The sequence below is a fragment of the Rattus norvegicus genome, chromosome 13, assembly GCF_021556685.1.
Source record: "Rattus norvegicus strain SHRSP/BbbUtx chromosome 13, alternate assembly SHRSP_T2T, whole genome shotgun sequence".
NCBI classification, from domain to species: Eukaryota; Metazoa; Chordata; class Mammalia; order Rodentia; family Muridae; genus Rattus; species Rattus norvegicus.
In genome coordinates this window covers 79,284,592-79,305,335 of record NC_141546.1, presented here as the reverse complement: position 1 = coordinate 79,305,335, position 20,744 = coordinate 79,284,592, and the positions used below count along the sequence as shown (strand labels likewise).

Genomic DNA, 20,744 nt, shown 5'->3' with positions numbered 1-20,744 from the left:
ATGGTTTCCCTTCTACTTTTATATGTAAATATTCTTTAAAGCATAAGCAAGCGGGAGGAAGAGAATTTACTCAAACACTGTATATATTTGAGTGATTCAGTTGGCAGAACGCTTAAAAATTAATAATTAACTATTATTATTGACTATTAACCTGCTTTGTCACTGTAAGTTAATTTCTATAATTTTATATAGACTTATACAATATATGCTATTTTTTCTAGTTTCTTTCACTCAACAAAAATATTCTGAGATTTCCTTGCTGTAATAATTTCTTTTCCCTTTCTTTTTGACAAATCAGGTACCACAGATGGCTACACGGTGTCTTGTCCATTCAGCCATCTCCTGGGCACCTATGATATTGTAACATGGATTGTCACAAACAAGCTGTTACCAATACTCACATCCAAGCTCCTCACAGGATAATTCTTATTTTTTTTGTTAAAACCTCGATTTTTTTCTTTCTTTTTTAAAGAAACCTTTCTTGCTTTGGAATTTTTAATTACATTTTTATGTTTATCTATGTGTATGTGCATGGGCAGAGGTCAGAGAATAACTTGTGGGAATAAATTTCTCTGCTTCCACCACATGGGCCCCAGGTAACACAGCAGAACATCCGGCTTTGCCGCAAGCGCCTTTACCCACTGAGCTACCTTGCGAGAACAAGACCTAGGGTTCTAGCTTCTTCATGTAAGCTGCATGTTCCAGATCTAGTCACCAGCTTAGTTCACACCACTGCCTCATCTGAATTACAGACTACTCAAATGAAACCTTCGTTTGGAGTATCTACTATAGATCCATAAACTAGTACTCTTAATTTAATTAAGTCACAAACACGAGCCTCGGCAAATTAATCTTTTCCAGAAAGATGGGTGGTAGCAAATGTCAGACTTTGAGAAAACTGCACTGGACAACTGTGACCAACCGTTTTAAAAGGGGGTGTGGCTTGGAAACGGTACCTGAGCCTAGGAAAACTTCACCAGGTTTTCCAGGCTACATCATTAGCTGTTCCAAACCTCCCAAAGTCCTCTGCAGGAGAAATGTTTTACTTTGACACAAGACAATTTCCCAAACAAAGCAGAAGGAAAATATTTCTCAAAACAACTTACTCTGGCAGCGGACTCAAAAGTATCAGAGCCGTGAGCCGCATTTCTTATGCCATCTGTCCCAAAGAGGGCTCGGACGCTTCCGGGGGCTTCTGAACGCGCTATCCCAGAGTTTGCGGGTCCAAGCAACCTTTTCCACTCACATATGGCATCATCTCTCAAGATCTCCATGGCAATAACAGGCCCACTTGTGATAAACTGGATCAGTTCGCTGGGGAGCAGGGAAAAGCCAGTTACTTCTCTACGCTGTCAACCTAGGCATCTGCTTGACAATGAAGGTATGTTAGGACATCATAGTAAGTTCGAGGACTAGCATGTTGTGATCTGTTTCTGATCACAGGGAAGTGTATGAATATGGGAAATCGGCATGAACAGATGCCTTACAGTGACTGAGTCTGCCTCAAAATCGTTACAGGAAATACGACAAGGCCATTTCTGTTTGCAAGGGGAGGGAACACTTGTTGAATTCGGATGATTTCACTGACTTAAAATGCAGACCATTGATCTGATCTTCCCCACTACTCTAAGAAGGAGAAAGGTGATTCCATTCTGTTTTCCAATGGCTCAACGCAGCAGCCATGTAGAGTATTATAATAATACAGTGACAAGCATGGTATTTTGTAATGCTCAAGAACAACTTATTTAATTTTGCAGTGTGTAAGTACTGGAATGCAGAGAGTGACACTCTAAATCAATGTGATAAAGAAAGAGAATGTCAACAGGCTTTCAAAACCAGGCCTGTATTAGGCGAAAACCTGCCCTGGGTAATGGTATCTAAGTGATGGACCAGACACACAGGCTTTTATTGAAGTTTATGTCTGAGTCCCAGCTCCCTGGGAATGAAAAATGACACTCCATTTTATCTTTCTAATCTTTCTATTTCTTCATGTGCACACAATGCAACAATACGTTTAACTTGAAATAAGTGGTGTCCCAGCCTCTTACCTTCTTAAGCAGAGGCAGAACTGACAGGGCCTTCTCAGAGAAAGGAAGACAGGATACAGGCTTACCCGCCTGTCATAGTCACATATGACTACGACTGCACTGCATATAGCTTCTCAACCCGTCATCAATCCCTCCAGTCACTTAATAATGGCTGTGGTGTGTGACAACTGAAGGCCTGGTGGGCTACCGACAAGATATTGATCATGACCAGTGCCAAAGAACCAGCTAATTCATTCCTGGAAACTTTCTGCATATGAATTATATAGACGATATTAAACCAGGTGCTGTGACTTAGGGTTATAAAGACATACAAAGACTCTAAAACAAAGAATAATCGCCAAAAAATGTATATGATAATTCTAACAAAGTTTAGGAATATTTTACAATGTATGATTAAGTCATAAAGCAGTAATTTTATTATATAAATGTTCTTTTTTTTAAAAAAAAGTTATCCTTCTGTGTATGATATCAAATAAAATGTCTACCGCGCCAGGTTGGCTAAAACTTCATTTGTCTTTATTAGAGATTTGTTGAGAAGCCCTTGGTCCTGCCAAGGTTGGACCCCCAATGTAAGAGAATGTTGGGTGGGGGTGCCGGGAGGGGGTGGATGGGGAGAGGAACATCCTTATAGAAGAAGGGGAGGGAGATGGGAAGAGGGGACTTATGTCTGAGAAACCAGGAAAGGGAATAACATTTGAAATGTAAATTAAAAAATCCAATAAAAAAAGAAATGTAAATACATAAAATATCCAAGAAAAATAATTTAAAAATAAAAACCAGAACAATGATCAAGCAAAAACAAAACAAACAAACAAAAAAAAAAACCCCACAACCCCCCCAGAAATTTGTCATTCCTTTGTCAATGGCACTGAGTATGCACATTAGTCACTTTAATTACATCCAAAATACTTAGAATAGATGTTAGCTTCTAACATCTATGATTAGCCATTTCCAAAGGAACAAACTACATGTCCTTACTTAGTTCTGTGACTATTGCCTTGTCCATACAAGATATCAGAGTAAAGGCCTTAAGGTACAACAACATTGCCAACACAAACTATGATTACAAACTCGCTCCTTTAATTCACTGAGATATAAAGATATTCCTCATAACAAATAAGTCACTCATTTGTTTCTGATTAGAGGGTCAAGTGCTGGATATAAAAAGGCTTATCTGATAAAAGTATAAAGAAAACAATTTTAGTCCACAAGCTGAGTACCTACTTATAAAAAGGCCTTGAGTGGTGGTCTACATGAAAGTCTGCTGCTTCTTTCCTATAAGATAATAAAAATGAAAATAGTTTAACTTGTGTTAATAAACTAAAATAAAGATTAAAACACATAAACATGATCTGTATGCAAACTAATTAATGTTTTTTCTACCAAACTGCATATTCCAAGTAATGGTTCTATGTATAATAAGATAAAAAATTAAAGTAAGAGGATAATTTTACTTTTTTATTAATGTTACACTTCATCTGTCTTCCATTTTACTAGTATCTCATTATTCTTAATATATTGTTAGATATCAAATCGATAAGAGTATTTGATATTTAAAGTCTAAACAAGTTACATAAAAAACGGACATCTTCTAATTCAAAAATCAGAATCAACTTTAGGCTTTAGAATTTCAGCTACAGCTTACCTTGTTTTTTGTCATCTGTTGGGGATGAACCTAGGGCCTGACTCATGCTAGCTGTGAGCTCTGCTGCTGGGCTGTATGCCAAATGCCTGCAGGTTTTAATTTACTAGTTGTTGCTTACTTCTTAGATATCTTCAAGGAAAAGATCTATATACTTGTATTTCCTTAATTGCTTGGCAAATTATACATATTAAAATCTACATTTCCACTAAAAGTAGCTCTGCGGACAATAAAAAGATACTATGATCTAAACTGGTAAGCTTAGAGCTCTAAAAAACAGCTTCTGCCCCACCAAAATCTTAACTGTGGTGCTTTCTCATTGGACTGAAAAGATTTTATACTATGTAACAACTATATATGAACAACAATTTTTTTAAAATGTTAGTTTATTTTAAATGTAGAGGATTTAGCCTGCATGTCTGTTTAGCACATGCAGGCAGTTCCTGCTGTGGTCCAGAAGAGGGCGTCAGATTCCCTAGAGTTACAGATGGTGTCCACCACCATGTGGGTGCTGGGAACTGAACTGGCGTCCTCTGGAAGAGCAGCCAGTGCTTTTCACTGCAGAGTTATTTCTTCCGCCCCTCAACCAGTTTTTAAAATGGCCAATAAACTAAAATTGTTCACTAGCAAGAACCCCACAACCTTTTAGACTTGAGAATTAATTTTGTATACAATGCTTTTAAGAGCTTATCTATGGCTAGGGAGGCCATAGACCATTGTGGGAAACTTACTGTTGTCCGTTAGCTAACTTGACATGGTGTCAAACTGTCTTCTATGCAACTGTTTGTACCTACAGACAAACGCTGCTCTCACGAACCTTACTCATGTAAGCCTCTTTCCAGCGAACAGGGATGAACGCGAAGATTCTAGGAGGCTCAAGGCACTGAGAGAAGGAATAGTCAAGCACTCGGCCCTAAGGAAAGCTCTCCCCTAGTGCCCAGTGCTGAGCCCTAACCAAGACAGTTATACCATCCCCTTAAGGCTCAGGGGCGATCATAGACGCATGGGTCGAAAGAGTGTAAGAGATGGGCGACTGGGAGAAAGGCTGTACAATGTAATGATCTGCAGGGCTCCACACAGCCATTGCAGTCATGACCTCACTGCTGCGGCTGCCTACACTGGACCTGAGCAGTACAGAGCAGTCAACAGTAGCACAGGTGATTTGCTAGTAAGTTCTGCATACCCTGCTCTGCTTCCTACTACTCGATGCCCCATCCCTTGTTTACCCTCGCATCGTCTCGGAAGTGTGCTCGTATTGTATGACATGGCAGCTATGACGTCAGCAGTGATAAAGCACCTCATCTCTGGGATGCTGAAGACTCCCATCAGATACCAGCCGAGCACTGACCAAATGCTGACAGGAGCTGCATCACGTCATTCATTTCTGTCCTCCCTGAATCAGACCTGCACTGAAGGAAGGGAGACACACTTCCCTGTTCTTGGCTTGGCATTGTGACTATTCGGTTACCATTGCCCTTTATCCTGGGATCACAATTATTTTGTGATAGAAAAGGCTTACTGGGGTAAGTCTTATTTTCATCAAATTCTTTAAGAAATATCTAATTAGGCTGGATTGCCTTCTGGAGAAGTAAACAGGCATGCTGGCACCACAGTAGGCTGAGTAAAAGGTGAGTAAACATCTCTAAAGTCATCCCTTTTGGCAACCAGAACCAAGAGAAATCACTAGATGGTCACACACTCTATTCCTTTCATACAGTACACTCTTACTAGAAGAGATCGGGAACTCCTGTGACGAAAGCAGAAGGGAATATGGCCGTCACCACAGTTAGATGAGGACTAGGAATCTGACGAGAGCTCAGGCTTGGCTGATCGATTGCCTATTGCCTTGCTTTCATCACCATGATGCCACTCAGTGAAAGGACTTTTGCTGTTGTTCTGTGGGGTTTTTTGTTCGTTTGGTTTTTGCTTTTGTTTATTTAAAGACTGATGGGAACAATAAAAGACATTATATAACTGAAAACGAGCGACGCGTTACTACCTTGACAGCGTCATCATTCGGAGTTTGGTTATAGTGAACCCACTTTTGTTTATCATCTCAATGATTTCTCCAGCCTTCGATACTGCATCCGGTTTGATGAGGGCTAAAGTTCTGTGGGGAAATAAAGAACGGATCAGGAGACGAAAGCAGTCCTACCGCTTTTGTTTATGATTCCCAGTACTCATTTCCTTCACAGACATATCAGACTATTAACATCCAAATTGAGAAAAGAGAAAGTGTGTTAAAGATGATATCTCTTAAAAACTTACATAAAATATCACTATTTTTCAAAAGAAGTAAAAATTAGTTAAACCTTATTTTTAAAAAAGCAAGAGGCTGGGTGTGGTGACACACACATTTATTTAATTCTAGCACCCAGCAGACAGAAGAGGTAATTCTCTCTTGTGTATTTGAGGCCAGCCTGGTCTACATTGAGAGTTCCAGACCAGCCAAGAATATATACCAAAGACTCAATCTATTAAAATAAATATAATAAAATACAGTAAAATAAAATAAGAGGAAATGGTGGAGAAAGAGAATATGGGTAGGAAAGAACACTGAAGCTGTTATTCTTACTTTTTAAATTACATTTCTTTAATTCTCATGTGTGAGTTTATATATGTGTGGGGGCATGAGCATTCTAAAGCCTGTGAATGGAGGTCAAAAGTCAATCTGTCAAAGTCAGCTCTCGTCTGTCATGTGGCCGTCAGGAATAAAACTCAGTCCTCTGTCTCAGTGGTGGGTGCCTTTATCTGTTAAGCTTTCATCAGCCCTAAAATTGTGTGTGTGTGTGTGTGTGTGTGTGTGTGTGTGTGTGTGTGTGTGTGTTTTAAATGCAGGTGTTTAAAATGTCTCTATATTATAGGATATTTTTATATAGAGAACTAATCTACAAGAAATTGCATTAAATATACCAGGAATTTAGTGTTTGTTCTCTAATAACTAAAACGTATGCATGCCATTTTGTCAGTTCAGCAATAACCCATAAATTCTACTACTGTGTCTCTCTATTCGTGGCAAGGTTAAAACACAAAGACCCAGATGTTCTCTCACCAACAACACATGTGAACATCAAATGCCACCAGAACCTTTAAGCATGAGTCATGCTTTCTTCCAAAGGCGCCATCCAAACCCTGCACCCAGTCTAGCCAGCTTCCACAGCCACCTCCTGGCTTGCACTGAAACAAGCACTCTATGCATCAGGGTCCAGAATCAAGAGAAAACAATATGAAAACCAATATGTTAAATTAACCTTCTCAACAAACAGTGAGAAACAGATGGGTTAGTCCTGCATTCACCAAGGCAGCTAGGATGCAGATTTCTGGAAAACAGCAGTCCTCCCAGAGCCATGCAGATGAACATCTATCTCTCAAATGCTTCAGGCTCTAAGCAAAACCGTAGCAACCTTGTCTGTGAGAAGACACAAGCAGTCTACCATAAAACAATATCCTAGCAACAGTGTGGCCCCTGTGCAAAGAGTACACATGCTCATTTATGAAAATGTTTCAAAATGTATTTGTGTTTGCTCTAAGTACATAACAATCCACTTTAAACAACAATTTGTGATTTCTCTTGTTCTCTTGGCAAGCATAAAATATGTGCTCACTTCATGGATGAAGGACTGCAGTCTAAAGAGGCATCCTTCTACTGAAAACTCTTTCTAAATACTTATTGAAAGAAAGGAAGGGAGAGAGACAAGGATGGACAAAGGGAGGAAGGAGGAAACCAGGCAAGGAAGGAATCTTGCTATAACCTTGAAGTTTCAACCCTGCTGTCTCCGCCTCCTGAGTGTTAGTTATAAACATGTCCTACCATGCAAGTGCCTTTAAGATGAAAATTTTAAGGTAGACCTGAATTGACTAGATAGTAAACAGCTATCAAGAAAGTCTAGTACATGGAGTCTCAGGAAAGGTAAGAATCAAAGTTGCTTTTGATTTGCTAACATGATCTCTGGCAATCTGAATTTTAATATGTACTGCAGGACTAGAGGAAGAAATAGATTTTAACAGATGATAAACCCTAAAATAATTTGGGACCAAGTTCTACAACTTTAGGGTAAGCCAGAAGGCACATGTTCACATAGCATATTCAGAACTAAAAAAGAATGTTTAACTTTAGTTTTAAGTGTGTGTGTGTGTGTGTGTGTGTGTGTGTGTGTGTGTGTGTGTGTGTACTGGTGTGCGTGTATGTGCAAGCACATCGTGGCATACATTTGGAGATCAGAGGACAATCTGAGAGGCTAAGTTCCTTCCTTCTACCATATGGGTCCCAGGAATCAAGTTCAAGTCATAAGATTTGGCAGCTGGCACCTTTACCCACTGAGCCAACCTATCAGCCCTAGAACCTAAAAGCTTTGAACTTGGTAATGCTCACACAGACCACCCACTCCTCTAGGAAACAGAGAGAAGCAAACGGCTTCTCCCCAGGAGCTAAGTAAGTTTATTCTGCCCCTCAAGTAATTCAACATAAACACAAAGCACACTCATCTGCACATTTACGTAGTTCTCCCATACAACACAATCACAACATGAAGATAATGAGAAAGAGGGTCAGAGGGAGAGGGAGAGGGAGCGGGAGAGGGAGAGGGAGAGCCAACATAAAGAAGCTGAAGAGACACCAAGGGAGAGATAAAGACCTATAAACCTATAAATGCTTCAGAGTCTGGCACTATAAGTTTTAGAGGGAATTTAAACAATAATTTAAAGGGGAAATGGAGACGAGATAAACTGAAAAAAAAAAGATGACAATGGCTGATAAATGAAGAAGTTGCTGGGGAAAGTAAGTTGATAACATATGGCCCCTATCTGGATGTGGGGGTTACAATGAAGATGGGGTCCAGGGGGCCATGAACCCCTACATCTGTGAGTGTGTGGAGACTGAGGAATCAGAAGGTTATTCAGTAAAACAGAACCCCATCTTGAATTCATTAATTATTAAAAATCTGTGGAAAATTCAGGTGGAAATGTTCAGGAAGTAGATGGACATACGGTTTTGCAGCTGGGGTGGAAAGTAACGTGGAAAGAAATACAGTTGCACCATGGAAGTGAACAGAATCTCTTGGTATTGGTGAGGGCCCACTGTATCAGTGGTGAATATCTGTGTTAAACAGACATGTGTAGTTATATTGGATGTGCAAGCATTCAAAGGAGATTTAGGTCTTTCTCTTTGCCCCAAGAAAGACATCTTTAAATATCTTCTAAGTACAGATAACACCTTAAGTGCAACTTGGAATACTTACACTCTTTTTCAGAGCAATGGACACATAAAATAGGGTTAAATCCCTTGACTCAGAAACTTATTTAAATCACCAAATGGTTGCTAGTATTTACTATCCATTTGCAATTAGAAATGAATCAGAAAAGAAAATGGTGAAATACTTTGTCAATGGACTATACATTACTACATGCACTAACACTAACAATAACTCTATTTACAAAGGTCTAATACTTCAAACATTTCTTAGTTCCTGTGATGGTCTGAATAGGTTTGGGGACCATAATAGAATCATGTGTTCGAATGCTTGGCCAATGGGGAGTAGCACTATTAGGAGGTGACCTTGTTGGAGGAAGTGTGTCAATGTGGGGGTGGGCTTTGAGGTCTCCTATGCTCGAGTTCCATCCAGTGTGGAGTACAGTCACCTGCTGCCTGGAGATCAAGATGTAGAATTCTCAGCTCCTTCTCTAGCACCATGTCTGCCTGGAAGCTGCCATGTTTCCTACCATGATGATGATAATGGACTAAATAAACCTCCAAAACTGTAAGCCAATCCAAATAAATATTTTCCTTTATAAGAGTTGCTGTGGTCATGGTATCTCTTCATAGCAACGAAATTCTAACTAAGACAGAAGTTGGTACCAGGAGTGGGGTATTGCTATGACAGGCCTGACCATGTTTAAAGACTAGTTAAACTGAAAAGATTAGAGGATTGTGAAGGGACTTTGGAACTTGGAGCTAGAAAAGCCATTGAGTGTCAATGGCTCAGTGGGATGTTCTGTAGGAGACTGAAAGAAAAGAATATTGAAAGCAGTGCAGAAGCCTGCTTGTGAAATTTCAGAGGGAAGATTAAAGGTTCTATCAGGACCATCTGCTATTTTGAGTTAAGATTCTATGTTTCTGGTTAGCTGGAGCTGAAGAATCGGCTGTGATTAATAAGATTAATAATGAAACCTTTATGATATGAGGACAATTGATGCTGGTTAGCTGGAGCTAAGAAAACAGCAGTGATATAGACCAGCATCAGTAAGGTGAAACCCTCTGGAAAGTGTTCCCTGAGAGTCAGCACAGAGAGTCTGTATTCCAGAGGTGGCTACAGTTGCCACAGTTGTGCCTCACAATGTCAGCTGGACTTGGTAATATGTAAGAGTCACCCAGGTGATACTGGTTTTGAAGGCATGAAGGGGTTATGGAGAGCAGATGATGCTTGGCCCTGTAAGAGGCCTGGAGAGGTCATTGGTGAAGGTGCAGCCTCAATTGCAGCTGACAGCCCAGGACTGAAGGCTCATGCCAAGATGTTGAGGTTTAACAGCATGAAGAGAGCCTGTGAGAGGCTACTGGTGAAAGAGCAGCCCACTTGGAGAAGACCCCAGCAGTTTTGGTGATGTCAGTTCCATGGGATGACTACTAAGAGTAGCCGCAGCCGTGGAGTGGAGCCAGCCAAAGCCTAGAAGACAAAGCTATGTGTGCTACAGAGGGGCTAGAGAAGTGGCCCAGGCACTTTGGAGGAGTCCAGAAGATCGTAAATAAGTCCTAGATATTAGACAGCTAGAGTTTGATTTTGATTTGATTGTGACTGTGCCCTGATTTCCCTCTTGGAATAAGAAAGTATTTTATTGGAGCCCACAGCTAAGAGACTTTGAATTTTAAAAGACACTGGATTTTAAGAGATTGGCTATTTTAAAGGGACTGAAATTTTAATGTGTCTCAACGTATAAAGACTGTGGGACTTTTAAACTTACAGATCTTCGAGGTGAATAAGAAAGGAAGGGTTGTGGCTTAACTGGAATGTGTTTGTGTGTCAAGCTGACAAAGTGTCAGTTTTATTGACTGCTCTTGTGTGTCAACTTGACAGAAGTTAGAGTCATCAGGGAGGGAGGAGCCCCAGCTGAGGAAATGCCTCCATGAGATCTAGCATAAGGCATTTTCTCAATTAGTAATTGGTGGGGGAGGACCCAGCGCATTGTACCTGGTGCCATCCCTGGGCTGGTGGCCCTGGGTTCTATAGGCAGACTGAGCAAGCCATGGGGAAAAGCCAGAAAGCAGCACCCTCCATGGCCTCTGCATCAGCTCCTGTCTCCAGGTCCCTGCCCTGTGTGAGTTCCTATCCTGACTTCTTCGGTGATGAAAAGCAATGTGGAAGTGTAAGCCACATAAACCCTTTCCTCCCCAGCTTGCTTTTGGTCATGGAGTTTCATCAGGGCAATAGAAAGCCTAGCTAAGCCAGTCCCACTCCACAGTATCTGTTGGCATACAGATTATAACGCGAAGCAGAACACAGGCACATTCTGGAGTATTAAAAACCAACAGTTTGTTTGTTTCCTTTTACTTCCTAGATGTGTGACAGGCCAAGGTACTCCATCATTCTATAGAATCAGAGTTAAGGATACTCATTTCTCACACATCGGAGGTAAAAGAAAGAAATAACAATTATTATGACCATTTTTATGTTATTTAGCTCCATGTAGACTATTAACTCCAACTTCTCGGCTTACCTTTACTAGTTTAAATGAGAGCTTAAAAGTTGTTGTGCCTGAAAGGAGTATGCAAAGGGCCATCACAGTGACTGGCTGTCTTAGGATGTATATTGCTGTGAAGAAACACCATGCCCAAAAAGCAAGTTGGACAAGAAAGGGATTTTGGCTTACACTTCCATATCACTATTCACCAACAAAGGAAGTCAGGACAGGAACTCAACCAGGGCAGGGACCTGGAGACAGGAGCTGACGCAGAGGCCATGGAGGGTGCTGCTGACTGTCCTGCTCTTCATGGCTTGCTCAGCCTGTTCTTCATTAGCCCAGGGTGGCACCACCCATAAGGCGCTTGGCCCTCCCACATGGATCAGTAATTGAGAAAATGCTTTACAGCCCTGCCTGCGACTTGATAGCATGAGGAGGCATTTTCTTAATTGACGTTCCCTCCTCTCAGATGACTTTAGCTCATGTCAAGTTTATATAAAACTAGCCAGGACACTGGCGTATATCATTGTCCACAATGAATGAAAGCTATAGGTATTTATCATGCAATAGAAGGGATTACAGAGGCTGGGAAAATGGCTCAGTTGGTAACATGCTTACCACACAAGTGTGAAAGCCTGAGTTTTGAAACCCACACCAAAACTGAGCATGGTTGTAGGCGTAATGTTATTGTGCACTGTGGAAACAGTATCCTTGTTTTATGCAAATGCTGACCATATCCACTTGCAGTCCATACCCTAAGAATCTCCTGTGTAAACATTGCTCTCCAAATATTCCCTGATTGGTCAGTAAAGAAGCTGATTAGCCAATGCCTGGGCAGGGGAGAGAATAGGGATGAACTCCATCCCAGTCAGGGTTGCGGGAAGGAGAGAGAATAAGTGTGAATTTGCCATGTGGCAAGGGGAGCCCAGGAGACACCAGGAGAAAACAGCTTGAAAAGAGAAAGCCATAATATGCAAGAATCTTGGGGTTTTGGCCAGGAGGTAGCCAGATTAGCTTAGAGGATTAAAATAGAGTAATACTGCTCAGTTCTGGTGCCCTTAAAGCTTGTTAAATAAATACAATAGTTCATTCTCAATTATTTGGGAGATAGCTGGGTTCAGGGGAAAATGAAACACTTAATAAAAAGCCACCAACAATGGTGGTGCGTGCCAGTAATCCTAGCAACTGTAAGGAAGAGAAGGTGGATTCCTGGTGCTTGGTGGCCAGGCAGTCTAGTCAAATTGAAGAGCTCCAGATTCAGTGAGGAATAAATAAGGCAGAAAGTGATAAAGTACTATTCCCAATGTCAACCTCTGGTCTACACACACACACACACACACACACACACACACACGAGAGAGAGAGAGAGAGAGAGAGAGAGAGAGAGAGAGAGAGAGAGAGAGAGAGAGAGGCAGGCTACTTCCTTACTCTCACTGTCATTTCATATTGGATCTTATAAGAATAGAAGGTGCCTCTTAGTCTAGTGCTATACAATTTTACAGTTGTCCTTTGCTCGTTTCCCATGAGGCAATCATTCCACCTTTGGCCCATTACCACCTGTACACTAATCTCTACAGTAGGCCTCAAGCCACCTCAAGAATTAGAAAGGAATTGTAAAGAAAAGGGCAAGGAGGTTGCAGAAAGAAATACCCTATTCTATAGGGGCCACTCACTATATGCTTCTTACTATACAGATGTTAGGCATTCAGCTATTTTTGTAGTAAGCCTTAAGAAATAGCTTTACTGATTTTTTTTTTGTGTTAAGTAGTTTCTGGAACTTTTAAATATACAGCCTTAACTCTCAACAATTATCCCTAATGTTAAGTGCTACATCAATAAATACACAAGCACAGATGATATCTTCCAAATACTCTGTCCCTAAAATAAATCCAAAAAAATGAAGGAATTAAAATTTCATTTCCAACATATTTAATCTATTTTCAGAAAGCTACAACTCATAAATGTGGACACTGAAAATTAAAATGCCATTTTCATTACAGTAGAAATGATTTTCCAGAAGAGAATCCTCATTATCAATTTTTTCCTCTAAAGTTTGATGTTTAGCTGTATCTCCAATTGGTTTTGTTTATTTCTAAATCAAAACTAAAGAAAATCAGAATGGCAAACAGTAAGGAAAGAAGAATAAAAAGGTACATGTGAGGATAACCGTGCATGCGTGCGTGTGCACGTGCGAGCGCAGTGGGGTTACTGGGCGGTCTTTAGGCCACAACTTAGAAGGGCTGTTAGGACAGCAGCCCCTTCTCCTTTACTTTTCTGCCCTAAGGTGTAGAGCTTCCTCCACCACTCAATATCCCTTCATAATTTGTTGTGTTGCAGCGACCCAAAGCATTGAGCCCAAACAGTCACAGGATGAAAGCTACAAAACTATAAGGTAAAATTAACCTTGCACTTGCATTGTGGAGAGAGATTTGCTCAGTGATGCAAGAAACACAAAACTGAATAAGACAAGATGACAAGAATCATTCCCAGGTCCTATCCAGTCTCCTGTGTTTAAATTCCCTTTTTTTTTTTTTTTTCAGATCTTAACATTTATTTTGGTTCTCGCACACAGCCATGAGTTTCACTGTTCCATTTTCATAGTGAACTTCACTCATCTACCAGCCTTACCCATGCCCGTCCTCTCTCCCACCTCCCGCCAGTCCCCTTTCAGATGAGGCTTCTACCCCACCCTGCCCCAGCCCCTCCTGCCAACGCTGCCAGAGAGTTGCCACAGTGAAGCAGTGTGCTGCCTACTCCTTCCCACTGGGTTGTCCGTTTTGTTTGCCCACACTCTATAGCTGACATAATTTTCTTTAAATAAAAATTTTTTAGCTGGTATGTAAAATAATGTGATTCACGGTGACATTTTTGTTACAGAGTTATTTTCACACCCCACCACCCTCCCCAATCCTGACTCATTTCTTCTTAGTCCCTTCCCCTTCCACCAAAAGTTCTCTTTAGACTTCTCTCCTCTATGCTCCCCTTTCTACACTCTATCCATCCATCCATCCATCCATCCATCCATCCATCCATCCACCTATCCATCTATCTATATTCCACTTATTTTTTTAAAAAACCACCTGATATCTCTCAGTTGTCTGGCTTCTTTCACTTAATGTAATGATCTCCAGTTCTATCCACTTTCCATACATTTGAATTTCATTCTCTGTAGCTGAATAAAATTCCCCAGAGCAAGCTATTTCTTGCTTTGTGATTTCTGATGGTCTGATCTCTGTCTCTCTCTGTCTCTCTCTGTGTCTGTGTCTCTCTCTCTCCTCTCTCTCTCTCTCTCTCTCCTCTCTCTCTCTCTCTCTCTCTCTCTCTCTCTCTCTCTCTCTCTCTCTCTCACCTGTGTCCTTTGCTCCATCTCCCTGAGGCATCTCCTCATCATCTCACCCAGAAGTTACTAAAGCTTCCATTCTTTGAGCTTTATTATTATTATTATTATTATTATTATTATTATTATTATTTTGAGACAGAATCACATGTAACCCAAGCTGGCCTTAGACTCCCTGTGTAAACTAATATGACCTTGAACTTCTGGTCTCCTACCTTCACTTCCCAAGTGCTGGCATGACAGACATGTGCAGCCATCTCCACTTTTATGCAGAGCTGGGGCTCAAAGCCCAGACCTTTGGGGCTTCATCTGTGCTAAACGAACATTCACCAACTGAGCTGTTTCCCAGCATGCATTAGTTACTCCATTTAGTTAATCAAGCGCACTCCTATTTCTTCTTCATATCTATTGTTACCATAATCATTCAGATCATTATTTTAGTAATTAAACTTATATAAGTTTTAGCCACCAACTTACTCAAGCAGGATAATAAATAGTTGTTCTCAACTTAGGATGGACTTTCCCACCTTTGTATCTTTCTATATACTCACTCCATTGACTAGCATTTCTCCCCAGTTCATTTACTTGGGTATAATTCAATTCAGTTTTATCAAGACAGAACAAACACACAAAGCCTTCAGTCTTGCAAGAATTAACTTCATTTTTTCCTGAATTTACAGTGATTGGTGCATTATCACATCCCCTACCCCAATGTCACACTTATCCTTAGGAAGAAAACCTTGTGCTCAAATAGTCTTAGGTTTTAGTGAGAAATATACATAAGGAAGATAGAATGGGTAACAGCTTTATCTCCTCCCCCGACCCGTCCAAATAACCACCTCCTAGTACTACAGGCAATACCTCATTATTCAAGGAACGAATCCCAAGAGTTTTTTTGAATGTTATAAAGCTATACTGGGTCACTGGAAAAACTAGGTTATGAAGACATGGAAAGGGAGTCACAAGCAACGTTTCAATGGAAAACGATGACACAAGTGTCCTTACTTCTCTTTCCTGCTGCCCAGCTGGCGGGCTGTGTACTGGTCCCCATAGTCAATCAGCACCAGCTGTCGAGAAAACACATTGACTTTGTTGCCTATAAATAAATCTTCCACGCGCAGGTCCTCATACTTGGTCCGCTTTAAGAAGGTGCGACGATTCTTGACATCATGCTAGCACAAGCACAATGAGAATACTGTTGATGAATGAATGTATGCCGAACAGAGAACAGAAAGTTTCCAACAATAAAATACATATTTTAAATAATCCTGACTAGACCTATATACTAGCCAAGTACCCCAGCAACTATTAGCAGCAGACAGATTTTCATATTTCTTATTTTTATGTACACATTTCAATACCAAAGAAGCTCACTATAAATTGTATTTTCTTTAAGTGATGTATATTTATGTGTGTCTCCCTCTCTGTGGGGATGTACATGTGAGTGTGGGTACAGAAGACAGTGTTGGCTTGCCAGGAACTAAGTTATAGTTGCTGTGAGCTGCTTAGTGCAGGTGCTGGGAATCAAACTTGGGACCTACAAGAGCAGCAAGCACTCTTAACTGAGCCTTCTGTCTAGGCCTTCCATCCCCAAATAAGCTGCCTTTTTAAAGCAATTACCTATGAAGGGATGCAAAGACAGGGACCCTCTTAGAACCTCTTCAATTTGACGTTTTATACAGAGACCAACTTTTAACAATAATATTTATGACTCTAATAACCATTTATCTCTAATCACTTATCCAAAATTGATTAATCCAAAATACCAGTTGTCCTACTTCATTTTGGGGTCTCTCTATATATCTACTTCTATGTGTGTGTATTCTATGTATGTTCATGCATGTGTGTGTATGTAGGTGTGCATGTAGAGAGCCATAAAAGGTTGTCTGATGTCACTTCCCACCTTATTCTATCATCAGAGGCTCTCTCACTGAGCCTGAAGTGTGCTCTGAGTTAGGCCAGCTGGCCAGAGAGCCCCAGAGAGCTCCAGTCTCTGTTACTCGAGGTTGGAGTTATCAGAGGGAAAAAGGCCCAGTTCTTATGTAGGTAGGAGCTTAAGAGGCAAGCTCAGACCTTCACACCTTTGCAGCAGTATTGTTTCCAAATTAGGCCTATTTGTTTGTTTGGGGAGGCCTCAGCCTCCTAAGCATTGAAATTATAGTCCAATGTCACCAAGCTTAAGCTGCTTTTATATTTTTAATGTAAAATCTTGCAAAAAATACTTTAGTTAGAAATTTGCAACAAGACTGGTGTGAAGGTGCACATTTGTAACCCTGTCTGAGATTAGACCAGATTGCAAGTGAGCGGCCAGACTCCATTATGTGGTAAAATTCTGTCTACTGCATAACTCAGGAAAAGAAATACCAGCACAAAGCTATCTTCCTGTATTGGCATATTACTGAGCACCAAGAAAAAGAAATCCAGTACAACATAGCTACAGAGAGTGGCTGGTAACTCCCCCGGACTCTGGCCATTAGCATTCCCTGTCCACGAATGTGTGTCTCAGTGTCTCACGTATTCCTGTGATTTTCTTTGTATTTTTTTCTGTTTGTTTTTATCATATTCTGGTTTGTTTTTATTTTATTATTTAGCTGCCTGTTTGTATTCTAATGAAAAAGAGAAAGAAAGGGTGCAGTGGGGAAGATCTAGAAGGAGTTGGGGGAGAGGAAACTGTAATCAAAATCTATTGTATGGAAAAAACATATTTTTCAATTTAAAAAAAGAAAAAAATTATCTTTCAATGCAATTTCAAAATCAACCATATAAAAGGCACTCTTATTCTCCTCCCCGTCCCATAGGTAGAGTTTTGCTAACTTTTAAGCAAACAAAGGGTATTTATCGGTGTCGGAGTTCCCATGTACGAGTGGACTTCTATGCAGATGAGTGCAAGCCAAAGTGAGTTTCAGGTCTTGTTCTCAGGAGCTGTATGCCTTACTTGTATTTGTTCGCTCTGTTTTGTTTTGTTTTGTTTGGGGGTCCTTTTGGTTTTGGTTTGTTTTCAGACAAGGTCTCTCAAAGTAGCTCTGCCTGGCCTAGAACTTACTATACATTGTGCTTCTGCCTCCTGAATACCAGATTAAAGATATGCACCACCACACCTGGCTCACCCTATCGTCTAAGACAGGACCTCTCACTGAACCTGGGGCTTACCCATCCCGCTAGGCCATCTAGCTAGCAGGTCTGAGATCTCTGTTTCCACAGTGCTGGGATCACAGGTAAGCACCACCACGCCTGCCACTGTACCTGGCTGCTGAGGACCAGAGTCTCACGCTCACATAGCCAGCGCTTTACCCACTGAGCCATCCTTCCAGCCCTCATTTACCATTTCAACAGATCCATCTACCGGGTAGTACAGAAGCTCATAGCGTCGGAGCAGTGAAGCATTTGGGTCATACCACTCTGCAATGAAAGCAAACCTCTCACTCTGATTCTGTGAAGAAAAACAAATAATTTTATCACTATCATATAAGCACTCTTATGTAAGTCATACAAAATAAGAACTTCCAAATATTTACACAAATGACTCTTTGCTATTATACTGAATTATTCTTTGCTTAGAAATTTTATCCTGCTCGTTTCTGACTAAACACACTTATGTACTGCAGAGATGAGTTTAATCATCCTTTCAAGACCATTCAATCATCTCAATTCAATCGCAGTCTTCAGAACATGGGCTCCTGATCTGACAACTTTAACAATTCATAGTCGTTCTGCAGTCAAGCTACTTCAAAATTATCAACAAGCTACTAAGAGACTCCATTGCTAGAAGTTTTAATATCTTAAACTCAGGAGTTTAGCAAGCATAGACTATTGCACTAATGTGTAAACGTCTCTTTTCTCAGTAATTTCACAGCAGTATCATTTTGTAAAAACAGCAGGGGAAAGTGTTCACCTCTGAGTTAGAGAAGCAAGACAGGCCTCTGTTCATTCCTCTCTGATAAACACCAAACAGAAAAACTGACAAGATGATTTCCACTGTTTCTAAAAGTTTCCAATACTTCTAAGCTCTCAGGTATGAGTTCTTCAAGTTTTGACCTAGAGTTTACAATAGAAACTACAAACAGAGAGGTACCCTGTATGTCATCTGGAAAAAGTAGCCAGTTTCTCTATAACCATGACTTGTCTCAGTGAAACACACACACACACACACACACACACACACACACACACACACACCCCAATCAAGGAAATGCTACTCAGAGATGCAGAAAAGTAACTCTAAGTCACACATACTGTTTCCACCATGGGGTAAGGAGGTATTCAAACTTGGCTAAATTCTATGTCTGATTTCCTTCTGAAGTACACACACTGTCCGTTCTTCAGTCTTGCATGTACTTGGGATATGAGGACAGTACATCTTGATGACTTGGCACGAGTTGAGCTTTGCAAAGGTCTGCATGTCCTTCCAAGCACGTTATCTAAAGTTAATTTCCACTGTGACAGGAGTGGATGTTAAACCTTTAAGAGATGTTCACAGGTTGCACAGTTGATTAATGACTCAGTGTTGCACTGGGAGTGAGCTGTTTCAAAAGGAAGTCCCACTCTTCCTCTGTGACTGTACACAGAGATGTTCATAGCACATTCCTTGAAATCTCAACCCCCAGAACAATGAGCCAAATGCATTTTCTTTTTAAGTTACCCAGTCTTAACATATTCTGTTAAAACAACAGATATTAAGAGAGCTGATCTCTCTCTCTCTCCCTCTCTCTCTCTCTCTCTCTCTCACACACACACACACACAGACTATATTCATTTTCAAAATTTTAAAAATTTTACTTTTCAATTCCACTGAGCCAAGTCTATCAAAACAAAACAAAACAAAACAAAACAAAACACAATTTCTCATTTTCTAAGTGACATCAATGCTTGGTTTGGTTTTGTTCGAACCCTTCACTTCATAGATAAAGAAATTGAGTCCCAGAGGATATACATGACCACATCACAAAGCGTGTCATGTGACTGAGCCAAACCCAGAAACTGCACTTTGCATTCTCCCAATCTGGCCTTGTAGGTGAACTCCAGGAGAAAGTGACTCTAGTAGGACACCTAGACAGCCACCTTGAGCTAGTTCCATAATGCACCCGATGGTTACAGGTTATGTCCATCTTCACTGAACATTTCAGTTTCTCTCAAAAATACTTTATAGAGAATATTCAAACATTATGTATATTTAAAAATTGTTTTTTAAAATTTGTTTTGGTTTTGGTAGTTGTGGGATTATTCCAGGCTCACTCACTAGCTAAGCCCCAGACTGTTTCTTTAAGAGGGTACATCAGAAGCAGCGTGGTTGTGGGACACGGTGCTCCTGCCTCACATCGCTCATTGGTCAGAGCAGCTGGGACGACTCAAGCATCCTGAGGAGGCCTGTTGATGCTCCTTCACAGGAGAGGGTCAGCAGATCTTCCTGAGACTCCAGTACTTCCTGAGCATCCCCTCTCCAGGTGAACATACTGATGCCCCGTGAGCATCAGACCCTGGGGACTGCGAGCTGCAGAGCACACATAGCAGCAGGTGAACCGAAGGAGCTCTGTGTATGCACCCGGGGGAAGCTCGGGCAACCAGAGATATTCTGTCTAATAACTGGGGAGCAATTTTCTTTTCACACTGTATAATTCCCTTGGTTATACAATGATTTGTTTTATACTTTGAACTTACAAAATAGGCAAGGCATTTTATATTGAAGAAATCACTAATAACACATCAATATGAAACTCCTATTAACAAATTGTAGCTGTGAGAAATTAACTAGTGTGTTTTGGCTTCTCACAAAACTCAAAGGTGTTATGAAAATGTCAGAGCATTCCCATTCACATGGTTAACGTAATTTTGTTTTGTGGATTTTAAATTTTAATTTGCTCTTTAGAGACAGGACCTCATATAGCGTAAGTCATATGGCCAAGAGTGGGACTGCTGATTGTCTCTGCCTCTTCCTTTCAAGTGCTGGAGTCACAAAAACATGCCACCAGGCCCAGCATAAATTTTAAAGTCATATTACACACTACACTCAGTGTATTTGTCTAAAACAGATGGCCTAATGCCAGATACA

At 40.7% G+C, this 20,744-nt stretch overlaps 1 protein-coding gene across 8 annotated transcripts in view; it reads right to left on the bottom strand.

The window, feature by feature from the left end:
- Window positions 1–20,744, bottom strand: part of Nme7 (NME/NM23 family member 7) — a 129,326-nt gene that overhangs the window by 92,014 nt on the left and 16,568 nt on the right. For all 8 annotated transcript variants that reach the window (XM_087579962.1, XM_087579961.1, XM_087579963.1 and 5 more), the window contains 5 exon segments: window positions 18,021–18,128; window positions 15,704–15,870; window positions 5,690–5,800; window positions 3,273–3,323; window positions 1,107–1,314 (listed from right to left, as the gene is read on the bottom strand). In XM_087579962.1, coding sequence (XP_087436088.1) covers window positions 1,107–1,314; window positions 3,273–3,323; window positions 5,690–5,800; window positions 15,704–15,870; window positions 18,021–18,128 — 645 coding nt within the window.